General features: G+C 27.5%; 1 protein-coding gene across 6 annotated transcripts in view; it reads right to left on the bottom strand.

Moving 5' to 3' along the window:
* Positions 1-24720, bottom strand: part of Dcx-emap (Doublecortin-domain-containing echinoderm-microtubule-associated protein) — a 65517-nt gene that overhangs the window by 29287 nt on the left and 11510 nt on the right. For 2 of the 6 annotated variants that reach the window (XM_072894222.1, XM_072894223.1), the window contains 2 exons: positions 6115-6351; positions 4680-4796 (listed from right to left, as the gene is read on the bottom strand). In XM_072894222.1, the coding sequence (XP_072750323.1) occupies positions 4680-4796; positions 6115-6351 (354 nt within the window). Of the gene's footprint in view, positions 1-4679; positions 4797-6114; positions 6352-6887; positions 7545-7667; positions 7911-24720 lie in introns of those variants that run through there. The other 4 variants (XM_072894224.1, XM_072894225.1, XM_072894226.1 and 1 more) reach the window with 4 other exon arrangements.

Raw genomic sequence — 24720 nt, 5'->3', positions numbered from 1 at the left:
AGAAATAGAGAAGGATAATAGAATTAATTTCCTTGACTTAACATTCATGACTGAAAACAATATTTTAATATTTGACTGGTATCACAAACCCACATATTCAGGAAGATATCTAAACTATTTCTCACACCACCCACTCCAACAAAAAAAGGGTACAATTATTAGTTTAGTGGACAGAACAGTCTTTCTCTCAAATCCCAAATATCACAGCAAAAATTTTGATTTGATCATCAGAATTCTGTTAAACAACAATTATCCATTAAAACTAATTTTTAATGTCATCCAGTCACGTTTAAATTCTATTATTAACAATAAGTTTCTTATTAGTGACACACCAAATGCTGTGAAACCGGTTTATTTCACGATTCCATATATACAGGGAATAACAGATCAATTCAGGGCTATAACTAAAAATTCGAGAGTGAAACTCGCATATTATAGCATAAACAAATAAAATAAAATAATCAGAACTCACAAAGACACCATTCCATCTGAATTAAAAACGAACGTCGTATACAAAATTAATTGCAACCAATATGAGGCCTCATATGTTGGTCAAACATCCCGAAAGTTAAAAACTAGAATCACAGAGCATAAAAGACATATACACCACAATACTAACACAAACTCTGTAATTACTAATCACAGAAGGGAGCTTAACCATGATTTTGACTGGGATAACGTCAAAATACTTGATGAGGCTCCATATTATACTAAAAGGCTAATCTCTGAGATGCTATTTATCAAAAGACAAAAGAAAGGTCTAAATTTACAAATTGATACGGATAATTTACCAGCTGTCTATCACGATATTGTTGGCGCTCTTCCTAAAATTTAGTGGTGGGAAAACATTACATATAAACATATAACTTGTAGTATACCTTGACATTTACGATCGAACTCCACAGTACACGAGTCAACAATTTGGTCACCAATCGTCACTAATATTGTTAAAGAGTGAGTGAACTTCATAACAGTTTTTGAACAGTGATCATCAATACATAATTTAATTAATTATATTAAAAACATCACCCATTCTTACAGATATCAACGAAGATTGATATTCACAAACAATATTATCAGGTCAGTGGTTTCTTTTATTGTTGACTATGTTTGTCTGTAATAAACATCTATCGGAGTAGGTTCACACAAATAAGACAATAGCGTTTTACATTTATACTCATAACACATTAGTAAATATTTTCGTTTTAATTTATAAATTTTTATATTTGTGATTTAATTTTTGCGCTGATGAAGACTCAAAGATTGAGCTCGAAACGTACGCATCCAAATAATTATATTATTGAATTGTAATTTCTTGTTAACATTTGTCGGTTTAATATCTTCGTATGAGTAGAGTTACGTAAATGCGATATAAAGATTCTCTTAACATTTGTAATTTTTAATATGAGGATTGATTTGCGTTATGATAATGCGATATAGAACACCTAAGAACGCTAATAGTAATTTTATTGTTGAAGATTATGCGACATATGTAATAATTATTGTCATTTTTGATATTATCTATAATATACCTCATTATTGTGTTTTAATTATTATATGATTGTTTAATTAAGACCTAACTCGTTTAACACGACTTAATATTTGCTTTCTATTGCCGTTTTTAACTTATTTAATAATTTATATTTAAGAGAGCACTGACTTTATTATTTATTGTTTTATATAATGTTACATAGTAATTAAATTATAAATAATTGCAATTATATTTTAATTTATAAAAGTATCATTAAAAATAAACATTTAATTATTAATTTTGATATTAAAAGTAGAAATTAATAAAATAAAATCGCTTTAAAATTGATCATTTCTAGGTAATGTAAAAATTATTTATAAAACATTTTATTAATTACAAAAAAACCAAAAGATATTTTGTCAAAATTTAATGAAAAATAAACTTAACTTACAATAAGCATTATTAGAATTCTATTAAAATGAACTTTTTTGATGGATCAATAGTATATAAAATTATGAATTAAAATCCAAATATTTCAAGTTTGAGATACATTTATAGAAATTAATATTTTATAAATAAAATTTAATAAAGTTTAAAAGCTATTTTATAAGTATTACGAAGTCTATCCATAAAATTCTCGAAAGACAGACTAACGCAACTCATACCAAGGCCGCTTCTAGAAGTGGAAATGCTAATGCCGTTGATGTTAGCTGAAAAAAAATTGTTGTTTTGTTCATTTTGTGACCTTTTTATCGTTCAGTCCACTCTTTGAGAAGACAGACAATACTTGATTATTCATTTTTCTATTATAATGTATTTCATATTTGTTAAACAAGTTTTTGTAACAATTTCCTAAAGTAATAAGTAATTACCTAATAGAATGGAAGATATTTTGTGCAAAGATTTTTTTATGTCAGAAGATATTAATTTAACCATTTAAGGATTTTATCAACAATTTCTCACGTTGAAATATTTGAATCTCTAGTACTAATAATAATACTCATGCTAAACCTAAAGAGGATTTTTTAAATTTTGATTCTGAAAATGATAATCAATGCAATGAGCCAAGATTAGTGAACTCTATCCGATACTGGAATGGTTAGTCCTTTGATTGAAAATGTAAGTTAGAGGACCTAAACTTTATAGTTTGGGTCAATCATCAAAAGATTTAAATTTTTCTTTAACAAAAAAGGGATGAAAATGGCCATTGCTCTTTACAACTGTTTATACACATATTATGTCATTACATACAATATAATCGTTATTAATATTTCACTATTTTCTAATTATGAAAAATTAGAAAGTTTAAAATTGAAGTTAATTCAATTTTTTTCTAAATATGAAGTAAAGTTCTCTTTATGCTTAATCCGGAAACTTATGTGTTATAGATTTACAAATGTTAGAAATTACAGATGTGTGATATAAAAGCATAAATAGAATCTCTACGTATAAAATATATATGTATGTACATACGTTTACGCATTCACGCATACGAAAGAGAGGGGGAGAGAGAGAGAGAGAGAGAGGGAGAGAGAGAGAGAGAGAGAGAGAGAGAGAGAGAGAGAGAGAGAGAGAGAGAGAGAGAGAGGGGGAGAGGGGGAGAGAGAGAGAGAGAGAGGGAGAGAGAGAGAGAGAGAGAGAGAGAGAGAGAGAGAGAGAGAGAGAGAGAGAGAGAGAGAGAGAGAGAGAGAGAGAGAGAGAGAGAGAGAGAGAGAGAGAGAGAGAGAGAGAGAGAGAGAGAGAGAGAGAGAGAGAGAGAGAGAGAGAGAGAGAGAGAGAGAGAGAGAGAGAGAGAGAGAGAGAGAGAGAGAGAGAGAGAGAGAGAGAGAGAGAGAGAGAGAGAGAGAGAGAGGTCGATAATGTGCTATTCGTTGAAGAAAATTGGTCTACTTGAAATTCATATATGATCGTGACCTGAAAAGATGGATCTTTGACCTTTTTATAACACGTGGGGGCATTTGTCCCACTTAACGTCATGATCACCTTCTGAAAGAGATGTATAATTGTATAATATATTGCGATGTCAAAAATTTGACTCAATATCGTGATGTTCGACATTACACTTTTTTCCATCCTATTTATCGTATGTATTCTTGTATGACATATATTTAAGTATTTAAATGACATATATTTAAATATTTAAGTATTTAAATTATAAATTATTCTCTTCATATAAAATTGATAAATCTTGTTTATAAAACTACAATTAAAACTATTATTTATCTTGCTGTGAATTGTGTGTATGTCTCTTCAATATCTAATAAATCTTAAAAATTATCATATTATGTTAGACTAATTATTTCCTTAATTTGTTTTTAATTTTTACAATGACTTGGTAAATATTTTACAAAAATATTGTACAAAAATGAAAATGTATTAAAAAATTTTGTCTTGACTTTAATGTCATATCTACATACATATATATTCTTCGATTATGTACAATCTTCGTGATATGTACATACATATATACATATATAATGCTCAATTATATCTCAGAATTTATTCGAAAAATTTATCTCTTATTTTTTAAAGAACAGCCTTTTTTATCTGTAATAATCTGACGTGTGATACTATTATATGAATATATTTTTAAATATTTTTAGATATTTTTAGAACTATTTTAAAATATGACGCTGTATGATACTTTTTATGTGCGTGTATATGTGTGTATACATAAATACGGGAAAAAATACAATAAAAATTTTCCTTGAGAGTGACTTATGAAATATATAAGTAATAACCTTATTTCTTACAATCTCGAGCGAAAGCTGACCCCGTTATCGTCACGCTTCGGGTTTTATCCCCTGTTTTACCTTTGCTTGTAGCGCGCTATGCATATTTATGGACTAACGTCGCTTTCAAACTGATTTCGTAAGTATGCCGATACTTCGAATTTACATATATCTTTTTTCTTTTTTATACTTTCAAATCACGCATTCTTTCTCAGATTTTTTTAAAGCCTATAGACTACAAAAGCTATTATTTTTTTTGTTTAAATTACGAAAATTTAATGATAGATTAAATTTTAAATTTAATTTCACACATGTACATTTAATAAAAGATCTAATTAAATAAATTTTAATTCTTATTATATTTTATGTGTATTTGGTTTAATTTTTAAATATTTATATGTACATACACACATCAGATATATGTATATATATATATATATATATATATATATATAGTAATTTAAATTATAGCTAACCTCTTGTCCTGAGACAGTGAACATTCTCTTGGCTCCGTTCATCTTTAATACCTGTCCAAGATCTTCTAGAACTTCCTCGAAAGGTTGCGATGTGCGAAGATTCAGTAGAACCCGGCACTGATATGTTAAATTAGTTTACACCAGATTAAAAGCTATAGCCGGATAAGCATACAAAAAGTGCTCCCAACGTGTTTTTAAATAATTAGCCTGTCATTTCCTCATTGTAAAAGAAAATTTTCCTCAAAATTTTAGCTCCTTAACTTTATTATTTTCTGAGTTATCGAGAAAAATGTCATTTTTAGTTTTTATTTTTTTTCTATAAATATTCGAGATGATTGCATATCGATTTTTTTCTGAATACTTATCAACGAAAGACAAAAAAAATATTCTTTTATTAATCTCGAATAAAAACTCGACTTTTAAAAAAAGAATGAAATTAAGAAACGGCTTTTTTAACATGTTTCTTTCGAGGTTCAATCATCAAACTTTTATAAAATACTCTCTTTTTATAGCTCTCAATACTCTCAATTTTTTTCAATTTTTTCGAGTTGGTGCAACATGGTGAAAAAATGTTATTTCAAAACTTGTCGGGGGCACTTTTAGTATGCTTATCCAGCTATAGCCTTTACGAGTATATATATATAGAAAATATTATAGCGATGAATGTAACTAAGAATTTAAATAAAAATATAAAGATAATAAGACTAAAGTAATAGTAATAAGACTAAAAAGAATTGTTGGACAACTTTTTTATAGTATTCATTTAATAATACATTTTTTGCACTATAAGAGTATTCGTTATATGTAGTATAAATATTCGTTTCTCTCTTATTTCCTTTTTATTTTTATAGTAAGTACATCACAATGTCCAACAAAGTTTCTATTAGACTTATCACACATTATTTTCGAATTTCAAGAATCAAAATTATTGATAATATTTTACTATAAAAGATTATTTGTTTAAATATTAAATAAAATAAATTAGGCGCAAATATACACGTATATGTGTGTTGTGCGTATTGAAAAAATAAAAAGCTCTCGTAACTGTGCTGCGTTTTGATTAAAATAAAATTTAATTAGAAATATGTATTAAAACATTATGTTTATAAAACATAAATTTAAAAAATTAGTCTTAAGCAGATATCAAAATAAAAAAATGACAAATTAAATTACATTTAAGACTTAAATAAATAATAAAGAAATAACATTATAAAAGAATTATATATAATTAAAGTTAAAACAAATTTATTCATTTAACTATATTAAAATTCATTATTTAAAAAAAATATAAAATAAAATTTAATTGCGCCTGCGCACGTGTCTATAGAAAAACATGTTAATTTATTTACACGTGCTATTGTGAGAATTGCAAAAATGCATGTATTTGGATAAAGATTTAAGATATTATTTGGTATGTTAATCTTGATTCTCATACCTGAACAGTATGGTCATGGTTGTTAACGATACGAATGACACGACCCGAAGAAGGCTTTCCACCGCCAGGAGGTGGTGCTTCTTCGGTGATGGAAGCTTTCCGACTAAGACTCGGCACTGGTGGTCTACTTTGCCATCCTCCAATTGCACCTCCGGTTCCGGTGGCGCCGCTTCTACTTCCTCCACCGCCTGCCGGGCTTGTGTACCAAGTGTTATTTTTCTTCCCATAACTGGCCGGCTATTATAAAAAATTATAATTATTATAAAAATTAATAATTAAAGGTTTAAATATAAAATATATAAACAATCTTCATAAATTAAATTTAATCGACGTTTCGGTACCCATTCGAAACATTTTCAGTAATATCACCATTAATGTTGTTAATTTAGGACGCTTTTAATAAGGAAACATAGATAAACTATGTCATGCAATTGAATACACAGTATATAGTTGCTATTTAGACACAAATGTTCAATGTTTCAACTTTATTTTATTATGTCGTGTTACGTCTAGTTACGTCATCTTGTATTATTAGGAAAGTACCTATGTCGATACTCTCGACATCATATTGTGTTGATTACGTAGCTTGAAGAAAAGCACCTACTATGTTATACTATCGAGAATTGTTGAGATATAAAAGAGAAGATGAAATGGTTTCTTCTCTTATGTTTTTCTTATATTTTGATATTATATATATCTGTGGATTATAAAATTTTTTCTCACATATTTAAATAAATCTGAAATATGTCACATAAATAATATTTTCAGAGAACCTGTATCATGTCGACCGGTAGCGATATCACTTCAAAGGAATCGCTCATTAACACGACAAAACTGTCTGTCCAGCAACTGGAGTCTGGATTACAAGATTCAAGTTCCGAATCGCTACAGAAGTCCACTTGTTCTTGTCTGACACCAAAATCCGATCCCAGATCGCCCGACCGGGACGAAGACGAACTTGCCGACTCAATTGTGAACTTTAATAAACTCGTTGCCACCCCTGAAGATTCACTTAATTCACTGTTTTTGACCTTCAATGTCGAATGCACGAATCACAAACTCATAATCTATATATATAAGAAACTATTTTCACTGTTTATTTTGTGAAAAAACTTTAATTTAATCGATTTTGATTCTTCCAATCTTTAATAATTGATATAATCTTTTACGAGCATCGAAAAAAAATATTAATATATTTTAATAAAAATACAGAGAAAAGTTATATTATGAAGACTTCGTGAAACGACGAAAAATTGGAGGATAGTTTACTTTAATTACAATCGCAATTCTTACATGATCAAGATATTTTTACCATTTCAATTCAGTTCATATTACTTATCTTGGTCTTAACAATTTTTAATCTTCATTTTTTTAATTAAACAATCTTCAATAATTTTCTGCAGTCAAAGATGAAGAATGTTATCTTTTTACTGAAAAAATTAAAGAAATTGTACAAGAAGTTGTTACGATAAATGTTTTATAAAATAACAAAGTTGTGGGTCCACTTTGGTCACGATAGTAATTGATAAAAAATATATATTATATATATTTACATTGGTTTCGACATTAAATTCATCAAATTCAAAAAGCAAATGTTGCGATGACGCGATTTAATGTAAAAGTTTATCGCTGTTATCTTCTCATCAATTTTGAATTGCGTGACACGATTGCTATTTCTCCTTCGAATATTGACGGAATATGCCACTCTTGGGTTGGTGCAACCGCGACTGTGTTCAATGGGCGACTACTGGGGCAAGTAGGAGGTGGAATAGATGTATTGAAGAACTAGGGTGCTGCAACATCCCCTACCACACCCCTCCACTTACGAAGAGCCGTTCAAGGACAACAACCATCCCCTAACCCTTCACCTCTTTTTCCCTTCATCTTTTGCGCCTCTGTTCTTTTCTGAACAGAAATATTAATTCAGAATGCTAATTCTAGAAATTAAAGAAATTACAACTATTTCTTTTTTTTACATCTTTTAATGGTTTTTAATGAACGCATTGAATGTGTTTCTTTATTGCTTGCATCAATTAATGACATCTTGAAATTGTAATATGCAGATGAGGTTTATTGTAATTACAAATGGTTTCAAAATTACACAGATATCCCTTTTAATTAAATTTTTGATAAGTTTTCATAATTTTCTTGAGTAATTTATGGTATAATTATTTATTTTAATTTTTATTATAATTAATTGAAGAATGTACAGTAAAGAATACGTGATTTATTAGATTCAAAATTACGTCGTGAGATATATATGTGTGTATATATATACATATATATACAGGGTGTCCCGAAAATATGTTGGTAAATATTTTAATGGCAGGTTCTTTAGAACATTTTAGGACGAAAAGTTTAATACAAAAATGTCGAGGCTACAATAGTTTTCAAACTGGCAGCAATTATATTTCACGAATGATAGGGCTGAGATTTCGCGCTCTCAGGTGCGGCAAAATAACAAGTGATATAAGTGCTCCCATAAATAGCGCCCTTTTCACAATATTATGAATATTATGTTAGCACTTGTTATTTTGCCGTACCTGAGAGCGTGAAATCTCAGCTCTATCATTCGTGAAATAATTGCTTCCAGTTTAAAAACTATTGTAGCCTCAACATTTTTGAATTAAACTTTTCGTCTTAAAATGTTCTAAAGAACTTGCCATTAAAATATTTAGCGGCATTTTCGGGACACCCTGTATATATATATATATATATATATATATATATATATATATACAGGGTGGACCATTTTAATCCATCCAAAATAAAAATGTGTAACTGTTAGTTGCAAATTCAGATTTTTACTTTAACATAATTATGTGTTTTAATTATGCCAATTGATTCGTCTCGTTATTCTGTGCATAAAAGTATTAGAGTAAGATAATCAAAAAATGAATATTTTATGAGATATTTTGTATTTTATGTCAAAATACTGCAACTTTGAAGCCTTATAATTCAAAAAATGCTTAATGAAAAATACTTTGTCATAAGTGTTTTGGAAAGCTCTCGAGACGAGCTACAAGAATATGTAAAAATATATAGGGTGTTCCATTTAAAAAACTTGAAGTGGCCTTGACGTGAGCTTCAAATGACTTTTCAAGGTCAAACCAATGGTATCATCTTATGGCCCCCTCGAAATCATACAACTTTTGTCTGAAACATTTTTCTCTCCCGGGCTTGTTTTTCGAAATATTCGACTGGATGGATTAAAATGGTCCACCCTGTATATATATATATATAAATTATTTTCTACTAAATTATTTACTAATTTTATTTTTGTTTTCCAATTACTGAAACTTTTTTGCTAAAAGATTGATTAAAAGATTCAAACTTTCTTGTCAAAATCTTTTTTTCTTTATATCGAATCATCATCTATATATTGAAGTTCTTTTTTATGTTATTTTTTTGTATATAGTAAATCGTTTTTAATGCTTTTTTTTCTCTTACTAACAGATCTATTAACATATCAAATCATTAAAAAAAAATTTTTTTTATTACATTTTATACTAAAATTATTTTGTTATTATTACATTATCTATTAAAATTTTTATTCTTTTACTAAATCACACTTACATAAATTTGATCTTTATTAAATTTTTTATAAAATATTTTATGTATTACATAATATGTTTTTACTTTATTCTCTTTCTCTCTCTATGATAATAAAGATCATTATAAAAATTATTAAGTTATCTTTAACAAATATTCAAGATCTAAGATACCAAATATAACAGTCTAATATTTGTCTTGATAAAAGGTAATAAAAGCAACTGCGGAAATTAAAAATCCACGCCTTCCTAATAAATCTCTGAGATTACAAAAAACTTGATTCCCCAGGAAGTTCAATCCATGTTAAAGCACTTAACTTGATGGACTAACTAAAACCAATACTAAAAGTCTATATTGAAGAAAAAAAAAACTAACGGGGCTAATAGCAATTCAGTTATGATCTCGAAGCACGCATTTTCTCTTACTATCGTAAAGTTGGCCACACATAACATTTTATCATAATTTGTTTTTATAAACTATGCGATTACAAATATATTTTATGAAGTAATACAAATACAGAAATAATTAAGTAGAAAAGAGCCAACGCGGATATAGGGCGTGAAGTAATTTCAACCAATTTTTCAATCCCTATTTCATAATAATCCAGTTTAGTAATAGCGGTCGACAAGTAAGAAAACTCAATGGTTTACACATTGACGGACATATCAAACTAGTTTCGCTAGACGTAGTATCACTATTTACTAACATACCGTTAGATATGGCTATCGATAGTATTATAAAACGATGGGACTGCATTGAAAAAATGTGTTCAATACTGCGCGAAGAATTTGTAATTGCTGTACGGTTTGTTATGAATTCTACGTATTTTATGTTTATTCAAATAGAACAGAAAGTCACGATAATATCAAAGTAACGTCAAAATGACGAGGATGTAACTACAAAAACTCGCTTTTTGATCATTTTTTTGTCATTTTGACGTATTTTGACGTTATTGTGACTTTCTGTTCTATCTGGGTAACGACATTTGCTACCAACAGACATTGAGTGGCACGCCTATGGGCTCTCCACTCTCTCCTATCATTGCGGATATCACGCTGCAAGATCTATAAAATAGGTCTGCCGTGGCTCTCCCAGTTATCCTTCCATTTAATAGAAGATATGTTGACGATATTGCGTTGGCAGCTTCTCCCTCAATACTTGATACAATTGTAAACATATTTCATTCTTAGCATCTAACAAGGAAGAAGACGACAACCGATTGAATTTTCTTGACCTTATGATTATTTTAAACAATGAATTCATTCAATTTAATTGGTTTCACAAATCTACTTTTTCTGGACGGTATCTACATTCTGAGTCGCAACACCTTTGCATAAACGAGGCACTATGATTAGTGTAACCAATAAAGTTTTTTCGGTTTTCCAAGATTTCATCAGACAAACGAACTAATTATCAAAATTCTTGTAGATAATGGACATCCTCTTTCGCTTATTTTTTATACTATTAAAGAAAGTCCAAAAAGTTATTTTTATTTATAAATGACAAAAGCTTCGACAATAGGACATTCAATAATGACGTTAACAATGGAGTTAGAAAGAAAACCTCATATTTTAACATTCCATACATTAAGGATATCTCGGAAAGATTTCGATTTTGTGTCAACGATCTAGATGTAATATTGTCCTACACTGAAATAAATAATTTATGTAAATTTATAAAAGTTGGGAAAGACAACCTACAAAAGGACATACAAAATAATATAGTATACAAAATTAATTGTAAAAATTGTGACGCTTCCTACGTAGGACAAACAGGACGTTTATTAAAAATTAAAATCAAAGAACATAAAAAGAATTATATGTCTGTCATTGTGAATCATAGATTTTTAAATCATGATTTTAATTGGGATGATGTTGAAGTCTTAGATGAAGAACCGTTTTTCGGGAAAAAATTGATATTTGAGATGATTCACATAAAACGCTAAAAAACGCCTTAAATCTCTAGAGCGACACTGATAAATTAAATGAAGCATATTTACCAATTATTGACAATTTATCTAAGATATGATATTGTCTTTTTGTACATGTTTTTGATTATTAGAATTAAATATGTGTGCTATTATGTTCTCATAACATTGGATGTTTATTCCAATTAACAGTTAAATTTCATCAGTCATATGTCGATTGTCCGTTCTGTCTCTGCTGTTCTCCGTCTGAGTGAGTTGCCTCAGTTTCATTAATTTACATTCTAACTAATTGATAGTTTTAAATGCGATTTGTTTAGTAGTGCATCTTTCTTTACGTTATGCACCGTTTAGGAAGCTTTTTATATTCGACGGGTGTGAGGATTTGTAGAGAGTGTAGGTAAGAGAGGAGAGAGAGTGTAGGTAATATTAAATGATACAAATATCGTAAAGGCTATTATATTGAGTACTCTGCGTACAGACAAAATATATTCTAAATATATTCTTCTTCAAAAAATCAAAATACAGATAAAATAGAATAAAAATTCGACTTAAAAATTTATTACAGTCATGTGCACGAGTATAATGCACGTAAAAAAATGTAATTATAACATTTGCGTGCAATGTATGGGTTGATTATAATCCTGAAAAAAGCTAGAAAATATCGCACAGCTGATAAGCCACGAATATAAATCTATTCGATAAACCTCAATGTCAAACCCAATGCTTAAGAATTTCTTAGATATCTCGACAGATTGTGAAAAAGCCTTAAATATAAATACGTATAAATATAAAAAATATATATATATATATGTCTGTGTATGGGTGTATAAATACTTTTGCATTATATTACATTATATTTATATTATATTTAATATATTATTATTTTAATATATAAAATTACAATTTTTTTTATAAAAGCTTATATAATTTTCTATGTATGAAGAATATTATAAATTATAAATTTTCTTAAGATTATCATGACTGAATAAATCTTTTGAAAATCTTCCAAGTGAGCAGTGCATGTCGGTTGGCAATCCGCGATAATTGATATTATTACATCGATATGACGAGCGATATACACAAATTGTTGTTACGAAGTAATTACGAAACTTTCTTTAATCTAATCTAATCTAACCTATAACCTTCGTTATGTATATTATAGGAAACATATGCTATAAAAATTCTTCAATAAATAATCCATTAATAATTCAAATAAAAATGCACTGTATAACATCTATTGATCTTAATTATTACTTTCCCTTTACATTTGTTCTTCTATTATATTTGATTATAATATTGTATTTATCACTGTGAATATATCAATAATTTCACAGATCTAATATTAAATTAAACAAGTCATTAATTTGTTTTAAAAGCTAAAAATAAACAATTTACAATTAAATAAAAAAATTTATCTTTTATCTATAGATAATTCTACAGAATTATAATTTCTGTATTTCTTTTGAATCTATTTAAAAGAAAAATCTTAAATAAAAAGGAAGTAATAAAAAATAGTAATAAAAAAGAGTAGAGAAAAATCCGAAAAATTGGAAGACATGCGTGTATATGTAAAAACAAAGAATGAGTGTTAAGAAATTAATTACAAAATAATTTATATAACCACAAAATGTATTTAATAAATAGCATATAATTAGATAATTATGTATTTAATACCTATAATATTATATTTTTTTATTTCTATTACATTTATTTCATTTTTTTGAACTATTGGGTGCCTGAAATTGATACAAGGAATAGCTCAATCATGGAGATATCAATGCCGGGTTTGTCATTAATTCTGCGTATGAATGTTATGTCCAATTGTGAGTCATATAATCATCGACAAAAGCAATAATATATATTATATAAATGGAAGTTCATTTTATGTAAACTTACTCAGGAAAAAAACAATGAAAAATAAAGTGGTATTGTATTTCAAAACAGAACGCATAAGTCAAAGTGCTTGAAGCAGTAATCATTTATTTATTACTTCACTAAATTTTGCATTAAATATATTTAACAGTTTTAAACAATTATTAAGATATTATTGTTTTCACAGTTAAATATATTTCTACATCATTCTTTGTTAGGCAATTATGTATTTAATATTTATTATATTTTTTATATATATTATACAATTATTTTAGTTTTTTCGGACTATTGGGTGACTTAAATTGTAACAAGGAATAGCTCATCGTGGAGATATCAATGCCGGGTTTGTCATTAATTCTGTGTATGTTATGCCCAATTGTGAGTCATATAATTGTCGATAAAAGCAATGATATATTATATAAATGGTAGTATATATTTCATGTAAACTCATTGAGAAAAAAACAGGATGCGTTATAAGTCAAAGTGCTTGAAGCAGTAATCATTTATTTATTACTTCACTAAATTTTGTATTAAATATATTTAACAGTTTTAAACAGTTATTAAAATATTATATATTTCTATATATATCATTCTTTATTATTTATGATTTATTAAAAGTATAATTATTGTTTATTAAAATTTCTTCACTGTTTTTCTGAATTAATCGTAAATTACTATTCAAATTAGTTATAATAATAGTTATACTCTTTCTCTCTCTCTCTCTCTCTCTCTCTCTCTCTCTCTCTCTCTCTCTCTCTTTGTGGACTTTAAGAACAACGTATTACAGATGTAGTCTTTCTTAAACACAATGTTAGTACAAGATTCGTGTACCCAGTTTTGACTCATTCTATAAAAAAGAAAAGAAATTCCTAAATTGTACCGGTACAATATAGGGAACCAATAGGTGATACGATTTAAGAGACTCGTTGTGTTTTTCAAATTACAGTCGGACCTCTTATCCTACGATCCTCTTATACGAAACCTCTTATCCTACGACAAAAAAATTCTCTCCTACTACGACCGCGAAAGAGGAATTATACCCCCACTCTCAAATTTTTGTCGTAGGATCAGAGGTTTAAGGGGAAGATTCCGGACCGAAAATGTCATAGGATAAGAGGTCCGACTGTATGGTAATAAAGTATACACAGAGTAAGGTTATCTTCAAATTATGCCATGCAAATATGCCAACTTTTAATGTAGTTTAATAATGACAAGAAGCTCAATTAATACATCTATTATAATTTTCTAAATGCCTTATGTTAAAGTGGGTAAAACTTATTTCTAAAACTACAGAATTTTTACTCGCTCTTTTTAACAAGATGCTTTTGTGGACAAACATTTATTTCCCTGTACTAACTTTATGAGGTTAGACAAATCTCGCATAATACACAGATGACACTAGGTCTTCGGATCTTATAAAGGGTGCGTTCCATATGAACGCTCACGCGCTGTAAGCGCTCACGCTTTTGCTGCCCTACCTTGATGAAATAAGCATTTGTGAGCACGAGTTATGACGTCACAGTGACGTCATTAATGCGTTTATAAGCGCTTATAACTCCAAATGGAACAGCGTAAGCAATGCTTATAAGAGCTTTAAGCGTCCAAAAGGAACACACCCTAATATAAAGATGGTACAATTTAGGACTTGGTACGAAATTAGCCACTTTCCTCTATGTATATGGATTAGATAAATAGGTCAACTCAATAAAAGGAGACAAAGATTCCAAAAGCATTTGATCCGGAATAGTCTTTTTTTATTTATATTTATTCATTTTATATTTATGTAAATTTTTTTCAATAAAATTTAAAAATTTAGTTTAAAATTATAAAATTAAGGAAAAAGCAACAAAATAATTTAAAAAAATAATATTTAGAATAAATTTTTAGAATAATTTTAAGAATTATATTTTTAAATCTTTAAAGCTTTTAAAATTTTTAATATTTATTTAATACAAAATATAATGGAAAATTTCTAAAAAATATTTGAAAATACTATACATATATTATATATTACGTATAAGTTACGTAAGAAAAATTCATGCAAAAAATTTGTGACATTAAAATCAATTGGATAAACTAATTAATATGTAGAACGTTAATTACTGTAATGATAACAGTAGTGCAACTGACAAAATATTAATCTTTCGATAAAGAGAAATAAAGGCTAACTTCGAAATTATTTCAAATCTTCAAGAACAGTGCTAGAGGTATGTAAGTAAAGGTAAGGTAAGCAAAGAGAACTTGGTGTTTATTGATCCCAAGAGGTCGGTTGACCAACGGTCAATGAGATACGGTCTCTCTCCCGTTTTCTTGCCACCCTCTGCAATGGCCTTCTTAGCGGAAGTAGGAATTGCCCTCCCACCTCCGCTTCCCACTCACTATTCTGTGATTCATACGTTCTCGGTGATACCGTCTAAGAAACCTCGTTCGTCGATATTACATAAAGTTATAAAAGGAATTTAAGGAAAATCCATAATTTAAATTATAATATATAAGTAAATAAATAGTAATTATTTCTGTTTTATTGTTGTTAGTTTTTAATTTAATTATATATTTACAAAGTGTTGTTTGACTTAAGTAATTTTTATTAAGTTATTAAAATAAAATGTTATTTGTATTGTAATTAGTAATTTGTTTTGTCATATTGTCAATAAAAAATTTTAGTAATTATAAAAGAAATGTGTATTATGTTACATAAAGTTTTAAAACTCAATGACTTACTATGTATCAGTTGTCTCGCTTATATATCATATAGACATATAGATATATGTACGTATAGGGACAGCCTTAGTGTTTAATAAATACATACATATGAATATTGAGAATAGTTTATAAATATAATATACTAAAAATTTGTACAAAATACATGGAATATTTATTTTATTTTAAATAAACAATAAAAATAATGTGGGGCTGAATAGCTCAGTGGTAAGAGCAGTCGCTCGGCCAGCAAAAGACTCGGGTTCGATTTAGCGACTTCGCCCCGATATTTTTTCTCGCCTACATCTCTTTAGGGAGATAAAGAGGGATTATAGAATTCTCAAAAATAAGAATCTATTTCTTGGTAAATACATCAAGTAAAATATGTGCCCTGTGCACATTTTAATTTAGAATTAATTTCTAAAAAAGAAATTTACGCATTAATATCCACGTATGGCTTTTATTGCTTGGTTAGATAGTTATAAAAATAAAAATAAAAATAATAAAATAATAAATAATATTTTTTAAATATCCATAAATATATATATATATATATCTACTTACATAATATTTTGCTAAATAAAGCTACATTTGCTAGTTTTGAAAATCTTTATTATTTTTAAAAGTAATTTGTTCGGAAAGTTATTTGAAAAAAGTCAGATTAAAATTATTATTTTCGATGATAGAGAATATTTTATGATCTATTTACATAATATTTTGTTAAATAAAGCCATATATATGGTTTTTGTTTAAAAAAATTAAGATTTTCAAAATTGACAAACGCAGCTTCATTTAACAAAATATTATATAAGATCAAAAATATTCTCTATCATCGAAAATAATAATTTTAATCTTACTTTTTTCAAATAATTTTCCGAACAAATTACTTTCGATTTCACTTAAATAATCGTAAAAGATAAAAATAATTGAATTTAGATTTTATTTCACGATTTTTTGTTAAAATTGATATTTTTTGTATTTTGACATAATCTTCAAAAAAATGATCATTGTCGTCTTATTTTTGTATAATTGTGTTTGAACGCAACAATTTTATCCATTATTGCCAGGATATCTTATTTTTAATTCTACTTGTATATGTTATTTTTATGAATTATTAATTCTTATTAAAATAAAGCAATGATTATGCTTTAATATTCTTGAAGTAATGTTTTTTTTTCAGAATACGCTGTAAAACAATCGAATCGATTAATTAGTATAACGAAAGATTCCGTGATACAATTATTTAGTAATTAATAATTAATATATAATTTCAAATATTTTTGTATACAGGGTGGACCATTTCAATCCATCCAGTCGAATATCTCGAAAACCAAGCCCAGGAGAGAAAATTGTTTCAGACAAAAGTTGTATAGTTTCGAGGGAGTTTGACCTTGAAAAGTTATTTGAAGGTCACTTCAAGTTTTTTAAATAGAACACCCTATATATTTTTACATATTCTTGTAGCTCATCTCGAGAGCTTTCCAAAACACTTATGACAAAGTATTTTTTGAGTTATAAGACTTCAAAGTTGCAGTATTTTGACATAAAATACAATAATATTAATATAATAATATTAATATAATAATATTAATATAATAATATTAATATAATAATATTAATATAATAATATTAATATAAATTACATTAAATTATATACATGGTGGACCATTTTAATCCATCCAGTCAAATATCTCGAAAACCAAGCCCGGGAGAGAAAAATGTTTCAGACAAAAGTTGTATGGTTTCGAGGGGGCCATAAGATGATACCATTGGTTTGACCTTGAAAAGTCATTTGAAGCTCACGTCAAGGCCACTTCAAGTTTTTTAAATGGAACACCCTATATATTTTTACATATTCTTGTAGCTCGTCTCGAGAGCTTTCCAAAACACTTATGACAAAGTATTTTTCATTAAGCATTTTTTGAATTATAAGGCTTCAAAGTTGCAGTATTTTGACATAAAATACAAAATATCTCATAAAATATTCATTTTTTGATTATCTTACTCTAATACTTTTAAGCATAGAATAATGAGACAAATCAATTGGTGTAAAGAAAACACATAATTATGTTAAAGTAAAAATGTGTAACTGTTAGTTGCAAATTCAGATTTTTACTTTAACATAATTATGTGTTTTAATTATGCCAATTGATTCGTCTCGTTATTCTGTGCATAAAAGTATTAGAGTAAGATAATCAAAAAATGAATATTTTATGAGATATTTTGTATTTTATGTCAAAATACTGCAACTTTGAAGCCTTATAACTCAAAAAATGCTTAATGAAAAATACTTTGTCATAAGTGTTTTGAAAAGCTCTCGAAACGAGCTACAAGAATATGTAAAAATATATAGGGTGTTCCATTTAAAAAACTTGAAGTGACCTTCATGTGACCTTTAAATGGCTTTTCAAGGTCAAACCAATGGTACCATCTTATGGCCCCCTCGAAACCATACAACTTTTGTCTGAAACATTTTTTTCTCCCAGGCTTGGTTTTCGAGATATTCGACTGGATGGATTAAAATGATCCACCCTGTATATAATTTAATGTAATTTATATTAATATTATTATATTAATATTATTATATTAATATTATTATATTAATATTATTTAATATAATATACTTTAAATATTTGTATAATTTAATATTTTGCATATACAAGGTAATTCTAAATAAATGCAAAAAATTTAGGAAATGATTTTTTTGTAAAACATTAAAAAAGGTTCTTCATATCAACTCCTATATCTCTCACTAAGGAGTCACTCCTCCAAAAAGAGAGATGAAAATTAGATTTTTATTTTTTTTTCTCAAATTTTAGATAAGTTAAAAAATGAAATTTCGTGAATATTTAACGGCGCTCGTTGTTTATTAAAAAGTTATTAATAAAAATTTTGAAAAATAAAATGTAATTATTCGTCCTTAGGAAAAGTCAAGTAACATTTTATAACTTATAATGATCTTACAAAAAACGCGTAGGCCAGGAAAGGGCCTGCCCCTCCCTCGCACTCCCATCTAAAAGAAAATCACTTAACCCAAGCCGTATTATTCTTACACTTGAATATGTTAATAATTTTAATCTTACTTTGTATGGAATAGTATAAGTATAGACGAGGGAGAGGCTCTCCTTCTGCACTCCTACTCCAAAAAAACTAACCTAACCTAATCTATATTACTTTCAGACTGGTATAAGTGAATAATTTGGATCTTGCTTCGCGTGAAAAGTTGAAAACTTTTTTTATGTAGAACTGTCCAATAATGGACTTTTCGCACTGAAGCAGAAAGTACATAATTATTATATATGTTTATGATCGTACAATATACGATAATAAAATTAATGAGTATCACACATTTAATTTGAATTAATATATTGGTAATTTTTTCTACTGTTGATAGTATTACGCTATGTATTACTAAGTGATGTGTACGACATTCATATACGAGATGCATAACCAATCAGCATCACAAAAAGAAAGTAACAATGCAAATAATATGTCTTTCTTAAAAGTGGATAACAAAAAAGTATGTACGTATATAGTAACTATGTTCAAACACAATTACACGTAAAAAAATGAGAGCAATAATTTTTCGTTCGAATTTTTTTCTACGTTATAAAAGATATAAATCACAAGTTTTAAAAAAATTGTAAAAGATACAGTTTCCAAACATAAGCTCATAACAATTTGGAATTACACGGTTGCACGAAGTTCATTTGACGGAACTTTTTATATCTTCTCTCTTGACGGGATGTACTATACACTATATTTACTCATATGATGATATTGATCATATTTTTCTCGATATTCACGATATTGCATTGCACATTTACTTGCAAATACAATATTTATTCTCGGTAATCTAAAATTGTTTCAGATGTAACTATAGAGAGAAAGACATATTGTAATATAATTACGTAATGTAATTATAACCATAGTAATCATAATATTAGTCTCAATGATCAAATGAAGCTTTTATTATATTTATCAAGTGTCACTAATGTAATTATTTTTAAAATAAATGTACTGGTACATTCCATACTATATATTCCAAGGATTACATGTGGTTCAATACAGGTACGACACAATTGTAATTTCTTGTGGGTAATATTTAGGTCATCAATAACACTGTAAGCAACGCGAGGTATAAACACGCAATTTGTATTAAGGAAAGAGAACGAAGGTGAACGAACATATAATAAAAACCTAATTAATGGCACGAATCCTTATCACGATAGTATAAGTGTAAGAACGTATACAATACGTCAAGTTGTCAGAAATAATGATAATGAGAATGCAAAATAGGTCGATATGCCATTTCAACATAGAGAACACTAATGGAAAAGATAATTTGACACTTTTTACTATGGTAAAAATTTCTAATCTTTATTGTAGTACATTTGAATGGTTTTTTGAAATTATTTCAAATTAATTAAATAAAATTTGAAATATTAGTTCTCTATTTTTCTTCCTTTTTGAAATAAAAAAATAAAAATATTATTCATAAAGTTCATATTATTTCTTTTTTAAATAAACATTATTTAAATTATATTATTTAACATTATTAAAATTACTTCACGCACGCACGCACGCACGCACGCACGCACGTACGCAGATTAAAATAATGGATTAAAATAAATTTATATAATCTGAAATACTTATGAAAATATCTTTTGACTATATCGGGAGAGATATTAATTCGAAAATGTTTTATTATCACATTCGTAATGCTATTTTTAATATGATATCGGAAGATTAAAGAACAACCAGTTTTTTCGCCTATTTTTCATCTCGCGATTTTGAAACTGATTTGTGTGTTAAATGATACTTTATGATGAGACATCAATTACAAAAAATTTTTGAGTTGAGCCGACAATTGATTTCAGAGGTGGAGGATCAAAGTAGTTAAAGTTCATTAACGTGTCAGCTTATTCGTTTTGAGGCACGAATTTTTGTCAGTCCGATAATTCAAATCTTCTTCGTACTCGAAAGTTTTATAATTGCTGACAACAAAGTTTGAAGTTAGATTTTCAAAATTTAAAATGACCAATTCAATAGATGAATAGAGAGAATCAATAGAGACAGAAACCGATATAGAAACTGATAAAACTGAGCCTAAAACAGACAAAGATAGATGGAGAAATGGACAGACAGAATTAAATCAAAATTGAAAAATTTTTTAATATTCAGTCCGTGATATGTGATTGGTGATATTGATCATTATATTATTGATTTATTATAATTTGAATTAAGATTTTTAATTAGCATTCTAATATAAACTACGGAAACTATATTTTATGAAAAAAATAAAAATTAAAAAAAAAATATTTTTATTTTAATTGGACGACCAACTTATACACCGATCTATTACTGATCTTCAAAAAAATAAAAAAAAATAAGATAAAAATCTAATATCTAAGGCTCACGAACATTGTTTAGAGGATGATGTGTAGGGGATCCTTATTTGAACTGTTCATCAAATTTGTCATTTCGATGAAGATAACTTTCTGTCAATAAATATAACTGTTTAAATTTCTTAATAAATTACTGAGAAATAAGACTCTTTTAATGTTTATTTAAACAAGAAACATTGAAAACTGAGCGACTAAGAATCAAACGCGAATGGTAGTGCATCGATTTCGCAGAAAATAATTTTTCTGCGAAACTGATAAGGCACGAGACATATATTTTTTTTGTGTATATACCAAGACCTAATCATATTTAAATTCTCAAAAATGAAAATAAGGATCGATAATCGCTTAGATTTCAAAGTTTCTTATTTGTAACTTTCTTAAATTTATAGACAAGTTTTTAAAAATTCTATTCTAAAAAAACTTTTTTGTTGTTTATTGATCTTTTGGTTAATTTTTATTTTCGTAAATATTCATGTAAGTTCTTATAAATTCGTAAAATAATGTGCAAATAAATAAATCTTTTTATGAATAACTATATAATTTTGTCCATATTGTTCTAATATTAATATTTTTTACTTATATATATGTGTTTTTCTATGAATACAAATTTGGTATTCCGACGTGTAGTAACAACTTGTCTCACAGTGAGACAAATTGTTACAATTTGTTCGAGTTCCAAAATTAATATTTTTAAAGTTTATAATATACAGTTTATTCAAATGAAAAAAAATGTTTATATATACAGATACCTGGACATATGTTGGTTTGAGTAAAAAAATTAAATATTTTAGATGTTATAGAAATCTTATAAAAAAATTAAGAATTGAAATTATAATAATTAGTTCCCCCCTGGTCTCCCCTATATGAAAATCTGCACAAATTTAGCCTTTTCCATATAAAGCAACATTTTGTGTGTGTGTGTGTGTGTGTGTGTGTGATTTAAATTCAAAATCTTTCTTCTTGAATTTCTTTTTTAATTCTTCTTTATTTTTAATTCTTATTTAATTTCTTATTTAATTCTGATTTAACTTCTTATTTAAAAGAATCATACTTTAAGCATATTATTACATCGTATTATTACTTTCATTAAGCAAATAGTGTTATTTTATATAAATATAAATATAAATACATATATATATATATATATATATATATATATATATATATATATATATATATTTAATTTTACCGAACATCGACAGCATATATTTAAGAATACTACCAACAAATCTGTTATCACTGAACATCGTTTAAACTAAAATCACGAATTTGACTGGGACAGTGTCGACATCCTTGATAATTATTTATCACACTACAACAAACGTTTAATTTCAGAAATGTTGCATATAAAAACGCAACACAACAGCCTGAATTTGCAGACCGATACAGAATATTTACCGGAAACCTATATAAATGTAATTACGAAGCTCCCCGCTCCGCAACATTAAGCAACACATATATAAATATGGCGCCTATTTACGTCCTGTGACATTAGTTTGCCGTCTTTACCCGACGACGTGTGTCTCCACACAATGAAGTTCCTCTTACATCAAACTATAGACCATAACTGATAATTATGTAAGTCACTACTTCTTTGCTACCTTAAGAATACATAATGGTGCACGTCCTCTCAAATCAAGTCGAGATTGTTTCATTAACTTTACCTATTACACTTACAGACGGTCATATAATTATCAATTATTACGACGAGTGCACCCTTATCAACTAATGAGAGTATTACAACGCGGTAAAAAACTCCTGAAACTAAGTCGGTTGTTGTTTCATTTAAGACGGTGAACAAATGAATACCTTTAAGACTCCTCACACTTTCATATTTATCGTATCTTGACCGTAACTTATTTTAATATTAACTATTTGCGCTGAGGATGGCTTGAAAGATCAAGCCGAAACGTACGAATTTCGAATTTTATATTTGGACCTTATCTCATATTATGTATTTATATGTTTCTATTTCGATTTCTATTATGTACTTTTTTTATTCTTTAATAATTTTGAATTTGTCATAATTAAGTCATTTAATTTTACCGTTCACACCGCTTAATTATTATTGTTATGACTACATGTAATTTAACAATGTATTAAATCACCGTATTATTTGTACTACACGTTAACGGCTCATTTATTGCCTTTTACTGCGTTTTCCTTTAAATAAATAAGTTCTTCTACATTAAGTCTTAACTTAGTTTTAATTATTTCCACCGTTTTTATTAGTATATGCATATATATATTTTTATCAATCTTTGAATAATTTTTATGAGAAAAAATATATCTTTCAAGTTCCCTCTTTATAATGTTATGTACAATTTTTGGCTCTAATTGATAAAATTTTTTAATATATCACGACATTTTTAAGAAAAAATAAGTTTAAACAATAAACAATAAAGCAATGTCTTTTTTGTGCAATATGTTTCTCGAACGTGTGCACTTAGCATGTTCTTTTAAATTTTTTTTTAAAGGTGCAATAATCTAATATTTTTAAATCTCTTTCTTTCTCGTTCTTCTGCTTTAACTAATTAAATTATAATGTTATTTGAAAACAATCGGTATGAAAGCTCGATCGTGTAATGATAGGATCGTGCATAACCTTTAGTTTTTTTGGCGAATTAAAGAGTGATTTTATACACATGACTCTAAAGATCGAAATAACTGTATTGCAACTGCAGGACGCTCCGTGATATGTATGTATTGCATGTACACACACACACACACACACACACACACACATATATATATATATATATATATATATATATATATATATATATATAGTAAATTAAATTGATCACACCTTCGAACTAGCGGAAAAACTATGTAAACTATGTAAACTATAATACCAAACGTAAGGCAAAATAAACTCATTTGTATTTATTATGTTAATAATTGTAACAAATGTGTAGTTATACAGAATATGGAAACCCTGAAAAATCTCGAAAAGTATAAATTTTACAGAAAAAGAATCTAAAGCAAGATTGAGGAAGGATCTAACCATTTAAGACAAGATATATTCATTTATTTCATATTTTATATTAAAAAGTATCATGACAAACTTTAAAATATCTCAGGAAATTCTTAATCAAAAACAGTTTTATTATAGTGTTTTGAAAAACACTCGAGGTAAACTATAAG

This window comes from Anoplolepis gracilipes, chromosome 6 (assembly GCF_047496725.1).
Source record: "Anoplolepis gracilipes chromosome 6, ASM4749672v1, whole genome shotgun sequence".
Taxonomy (NCBI): domain Eukaryota; kingdom Metazoa; phylum Arthropoda; class Insecta; order Hymenoptera; family Formicidae; genus Anoplolepis; species Anoplolepis gracilipes.
Note: the sequence above shows the minus strand (reverse complement) of the source record. Positions and strands in the feature narration are given on the sequence as shown.